At 35.7% G+C, this 6,835-nt stretch overlaps 1 protein-coding gene across 1 annotated transcript; it reads right to left on the reverse strand.

Moving 5' to 3' along the window:
- Window positions 1-5,182, reverse strand: HSP70T-2 (heat-shock protein 70T-2). Its single transcript, XM_068610936.1, is given in 6 exon segments — window positions 1-59; window positions 62-108; window positions 110-715; window positions 4,418-4,487; window positions 4,490-4,672; window positions 4,675-5,182. Coding segments are annotated over 6 exon segments (1,473 nt in total).
- Between the last annotated feature and the right edge of the window lie 1,653 nt (window positions 5,183-6,835).

Raw genomic sequence — 6,835 nt, forward strand, 5'->3', positions numbered from 1 at the left:
TTAAACAAATTTTAGAATTTTACTAATGAAATATCCCAATAGGTGGATTTCTTCTGCTTTTTCCCCTCACCTTCATACACAATAATCAATGCCTCCGTTTGATTATCATGTTGTAAAAACTAGTTTCTTTCGCGTTGGCATTGCGATATCTTTCGGAATTATAGGCACAAATTTGTTACCATCAGCACAAATTCCAATGGCAAGAGGTGTAATTTGGATAGTTAACAAGTCCAAGTTCCCCAAGGGATCATTGATGCCTGAAGCCACTGCTCCTTCCACTGCTGCACCACAAACAACAGCTTCCAAAGGATTCATGCCTTTATAAAGTTCCTTCCTTCCACAAATTTTAGCAAGAAGACTCTTCACTCTTGGGATACAAGAGCATCCACTTACAATTATCACATCATTTAAGTCTTGAAATTCTACCTTGGCATCTTTCAAGCACTGAATGATAAGGCTTTCACATTTCTCAAACACCTTTCTATTTACCTCCTCAAACTCCTCCCGCTGAACAACTCTGCATATCTTCACATCATCTCCCAAATCAACATCAACCTGAACTGTGTTCTGAGAGGAAAGCTGGTGAATTGCATCCTGGGTTGCAACTCGAAGCAGGCCCATCCGCTTCATTTCACTGACCTCATGGCTTTGAAAATGATTTTCAGATTCTGGCAAAAGATGAAACATCATATTTTGAAGCAAGTCTTCACCACCATATTAAGGAAATAATAATTATCAAATTATATGTAATTATTGTATGCAATATTGTACGATATTGTAGCCAATTATATGCAATTAATTTAATAATGATAGAATCTCATGGTTAGTATCCCTACCTAATTAGATTGTAATTTGAAGATAGAAACTCCCTATATATTTCTATACATGAAGTGATGTAACCATATACATAAGAGATCTCTTCTTCTTACCATTTTTTATCATTTTCTTATATGGTATCAGAGCACCGATCTTGGTGCCTTGACAACCTCTTCATTTTTATCCCCTAAATAAAAAATCATGTTTGGCAAAGAAGGCATCAGTAACGAGTCTGATAGAAACCTCGTACAAGGCTTCAGTGTCGAGCAAATTCAACAATTGGCAAAGGCTATTTACTCGCTCAACAATAACGGTAAAAGTGACACGTTTGTTAGCTCTGCAGTCTGCTTGCCCATAACTTCTCTTCTAATTATGCTTTTACGAAACCATGGATTTTGAATAGCAGAGCAACCGATCACATTGCATTTGATTCACAATTTTTCACACACACTTCATCATCATTTATTCCAAATGTTAATCTGCCCACAGGCTCAACTGCGCTCATCTCATCTACCGGCACAATTAAATTCAATGACAAAATCACTCTCAAAGATGTTCTTTGCGTTACTTCTTTTAATTTAAATCTAATGTGCATTAGGAAGATAACCAATTCACTAAATTGTTGTGTCGTTTTTACTCCACATGGTTGCGTTTTACAAGACTTGGCTACGGGGAGGATGATTGGCTCGGGTAAACAACACGCAGGCTTATACTACATGTTCCCTCTTCCAAACCAAGCCCACGCATCTCAAATATCGACCGACCCTGATTTATGGCACAAGCGCCTCGGACATCCTTGTCTGGCGTGTCTACAACTTGTATCTTCCTTACTACCTATCCTATCAGTAAAAATCTCATTCTCATTCATAATAATTGTAGTATTTGTCCCAAAGCTAAACAAACAAGGCTACTATTTCCTTTAAGCACAAAAAAAATCTCATTCTCCATTTAATCTATTGCATTGTGACATTTGAGTCCTCATAAAACCCCAACTCATTTTGGAAAACGTTTTTTTCTCACTATAGTCGATGACTATACTAGATGTACTTGGCTATTTCTTATGAATCACAAATCTAAAACCCAACATATCTTAGAGTCATTCATTACATTTGCACAAAATCAATTTCAGATATCTATTAAAACCATCCGCGTTGACAACGGACTGAAATTTATTTCACTGTATGATTTTTTTCTCAAAAAAGGTATTGAATGTCAACGCATTTGCGTCTACACTCCTCAACAAAATGGAGTAGTAGAACGCAAACATAGACACGTTTTAAACACAGCACGAGCCCTCCTATTTCAGTCCAATTTACCATTAGAATTTTGGAGAGAATGCATTTTAACCGCCACATATATCTTTAATTGCTTGTCATCACCTTTACTAAAAAATAAATCACCTTTTGAGCTACTATATAATTAACCACCTTCACTTTGTCACCTAAAAACTTTTGATTGCCTCTGTTACGCAATTGTTTTTCACCTAAGCAAAAATTTGACCCACACGCCCGACAATGCATTTTCATTGGTTATCCTCACAGTCAAAAAACATACAAATTATTTGATATAGATGCAAACACTTTTTTTACAAGTTGGGATGTCATCTTCCATGAAAGTGTTTTCCCATTCTGCCAACAGTCACAGACACAATCCTCACCTCCATTACAAGGTATTTTGCCCACTATTGACATTGACTTACCCACTCCTGTCCAACATTCACTCGATCAACCTTCTTCTCTTACTCATCACAATGCACCTGAACCTCCATCAAACCAACTTTCTTCTCCTACTCGTCACAATACACCTGAACCTCCATCAAACCAACTCTCTTCTCCTACTCGTCACAATGCACCTGAACCTCCATCAAACCAACATTCTTCTCCTACTCGTCATAATACACCTGGACCTCCACTAGACCAACCTTCTTCTCCCATGCCAAGAAGTCTAGCACCCATTACCAAACCTTCTCCAACCGACCTTCCTGTTCGACGATCCAGTCGCACATCAACCCCACCTTCCTGGCTTCAAGACTACGTAACAGGATCCCAAGCCAATCATTCGACCACTGCCCAAGACCGGACGAATGGAACCAGGTATCCTATGCATCATTTTCTTTCTAATTCACGATTTTCTTCTACACATAGTGCATATCTTGCTAACATCACAACCACCAAAGAACCTCACACTTATGCTCAAGCTATCCTTGATCCAAATTGGCAAAAAGCAATGGACGAAGAGCTTTCCGTCTTACAGCTAAATCAAACGTGGACCTTGACACTGTTACCCGTTGGGCAGAAACCCATCGGATGCAAATGGGTCTATAAAATAAAGTACAACTCAGATGGTAGCGTCGACAGATATAAGGCGCGCCTTGTCGCAAAGGGGTACACTCAGATTGAAGGTGTCAACTATTCTGAAACTTTTTCACCAACAACAAAATTAACAACTTTGAGGTGTCTCCTCACCATTGCAATAACTAGAAATTGGTTTACTCACCAGCTAGATGTGCAAAATGCCTTCTTACATGGCACATTGCATGAATTTATTTACATGGACTTGTCACCCGAGCATCATCGACAAGGGAGAACATTGTATGTCGACTCAACAAATTCCTTTATGGTCTCAAACAAGCATCTCGAACATGGTTTTCAACATTTTCTCATGTGATTAAATCTGTAGGATTTCAACAATCCAAGACAGATTACTCTCTATTCACAAGACAAAATAACTCATTATTTACTACCCTTTTGATTTATGTGGATGATATTTTTTTGACAGGAAATGATTTGACAGAAATTCAGCGTGTTAAAGATTGTCTATTACAACAATTTCGCATTAAAGATCTTGGAGACCTAAAATATTTTTTAGGGATTGAATTTTCCCGTTCCAAAGTTGGTATTTACATGTCCCAAAGAAAATATGTGCTTGATATTTTGCAGGATACGAGACTCACAGGTGCTCGTCCAGACAAATTTCCAATGGAACAATACCTAAACCTCACACCAGACGATGGAAAGTTATTAAAGGATGCAGTCAAATACAGGTGACTCGTGGGACGACTGATATACCTCACGGTTACTCGGCCTGACATAGCATTTTCGGTTCAGACCCTAAGTCAGTATATACAGGATCCACGAAAACCTCGTTGGGATGCCGCAATTCGAGTCCTAAAGTACATCAAAGGAGTATCTGGGTATTGCATTTTTCTTGGTTCTTGACATTACAGGTAACATATCAGTCCTTCATATGTAACGACACAGTATCAGCTCGCACATATTTTTACAAAAGCACTGAGCAAGGAACGGTTTTTGACGCTACGACACAAGTTGGGAGTTCATGATCTTCACCTACCAACTTGAGGGGAGTATTAAGGAAATAATAATTATCAAATTATATGCAATTATTGTATGTAATATTGTACGATATTGTACCCAATTATATGCTATTAATTTAATAATGATAGAATCTCATGATTAGTATCTACCTAATTAGTTTGTAATTTGGAGATAGAAACTCCCTATATATTTGATGTAACCATACACATAAAAGAATAAGAAACCTATCTTCTTCTTACCATTTTTTATTATTTTATTATACACCAATGTTACTTCCTGCCAAGGCTTTAATCTGTGAAACTCTTCCCGCTGGAGCAGCGACAACAACATCACAAAACCAGCACCCATATTGAAAACGAGAGCAATTTTCTCGCTTCCACTGCCCATATTCTCATGACAATTTTGCTGTTGTTGTTGAGCGTACAACAAAGCCACGGCTGTCGGTTCAGGCATCAACATGAGAACATGAAGGTCAGCCATGGCACACGCACGCCCTATCCGGGTTAGCTGAAATCGACTAGAACTGTTAGAACCACATTTCTTATTCGTCGTTTCAGCTTATCTTCAATTATGGCTCTTAATTCCACCAGAAATATCGCTAGGACTTCTTCTGGAGTGGTGGATCTCCACATATTGTTTACTAATGCGACAATTAATGGGCAAACACCAATGTCCATAGTCTGCACTAGAAAAGGGAGATTCTTACAGGCTTGGACAACCAGATCGGTATCAACTCTGCCTATCAGGCGTTTCAGGTTGAAAATGGTGGCTCTAGAGAACATCTCATCCTCGATGGAGGGTTGACTGCAAACTCCACCAGAAGGGGTGTCACCTTTGAAAGTCACATACGATTTCATAATCTTTTCATTCCTTGTGTTCTTCAAAAGCTCCACTCGGAAACCACTCCACACAGCAACACTACATTGTGATGTGCCAAGATCAATTCCAATTGCTATTTCAAAAAAAGTAGATGATTTTTCTTCTCCGGTGGCTTCACTGCCAGACGTCACAATGTATGCAGATTCCGGCATCTTGTGTTTGAACGATAAGAGAAAATAGAGGTTTATCCATACATTCTACATTTTTACATTTTTTAAACTACACTTTCCTTGATATATCTGAAAATAACGCTTCTAGAAGTAAATTAGCATCACATATATTCATATAATCATAAGTATCACACCACAATTCAAAAAAAAGGGTTAAAAGTATCCAGGAACAAGAACAATTATAAACCCAAATTCCAGGGTGAAAAGACACGAAATACATTCCTCGCAGGATGTACACTTCAAGCGAATAACTAGAATATGTAACTAAAACAATCCACAACAAAATCTTGCATCTATCATGCATTATCCTTCCTAAAAATACGTAATAAACCGTCAACTTAGTCTCATCTATTTCAATGTCACAGACGAGTTTAGTTAAACTATGAAACCTAACAACCAATCTCTTTCTCTAATGTAGTTAAGTAGCATGATCATCATCAAGAATAACGTTAAAAGAGGCAAAGATAAAATTCAAATAACTATTTTCTTTATTTACATTTTTTCCAATTTCAAAGCCTAAACAAGTAAACTGAGTTGGTAGTGTGATTGTGAGAATGAAGATAATGATTACATTGTTCCATTAACAATTAAAATAGAACGAGATATCATAAGAAAAATGAAGTTATTGATGATTGGGAAGAGGTGAAAACTGAGCAACGCAACAAAACAACAAAATGTATAAGAAAATGATAAAAAAAATGGTAAGAAGAAGAGATGTTTCTTATTCTCTTATGTGTGTATTACATCACTTCATCTATAGGAAATATATAGGGAGTTTCTCTCCCCATAGGAGTTTCTCTCCCCAAATTACAATCTAATTAGGTAGGATACTAATCATGAGATTCTATCATTATTAAATTAATTGTTGCATATAATTGAGTACAATATTGTATACAATAATTGTATATAATTTGATAATTATTATTTCCTTAATAAAATGTGATGAACGGTTGATTTCACTGAGACTGAACAACTAAACGAATAAGATGCAAAAACTGAACCGTTCATATAAAAAAAATGACCAAAGGTGCTGAAGTTCTAGACACTCCTTAATCTATCACATCACATTCATTTTTAATTCTTATTCCACTTATAACATACCATTTATTTCTAATTGTGATTAGTCTTAAATAATTTAAATATTTTTTTAATCTCTTAATAATAAAATTATAATGGAAAATAATGGTTGATTTTAATAATTTATCTTAACGGTTTCAATTAAGAAGATTAACGTAGTCGGTTAAAATGAAAAGTAGTTTTTAAATACTCATCCTAATTTAGCTCTTCATTTCATTTGAGAGTTTGTTTCTACATATTTTAAAAGTTAAAATAAAAAATAATTTAAATTCACTTACATTTCCCTCCTTAATTCTTTAAGAGACTTTTAATAACAAAATCATAATAAAACTAAATAATATCTAATAATTCTAACATATTATCTCACCAGAGGTACTTTAAAACTATAAATATTACCAAGGACTCTTCTAGATCTTTCTTATTCAACACCAATAACATTATTCTATATTTACTTTACACTTAAATAATTTATTATTTTATTATAATATAATATTTTATTTAAGACCAGTTATATGTAGAAATTTTGTTACAGGACAAGGTAACAATAGGTGAAATATT

The sequence above is a fragment of the Phaseolus vulgaris genome, chromosome 2 (genome assembly GCF_051622355.1).
Source record: "Phaseolus vulgaris cultivar YP4 chromosome 2, ASM5162235v1, whole genome shotgun sequence".
NCBI classification, from domain to species: domain Eukaryota; kingdom Viridiplantae; phylum Streptophyta; class Magnoliopsida; order Fabales; family Fabaceae; genus Phaseolus; species Phaseolus vulgaris.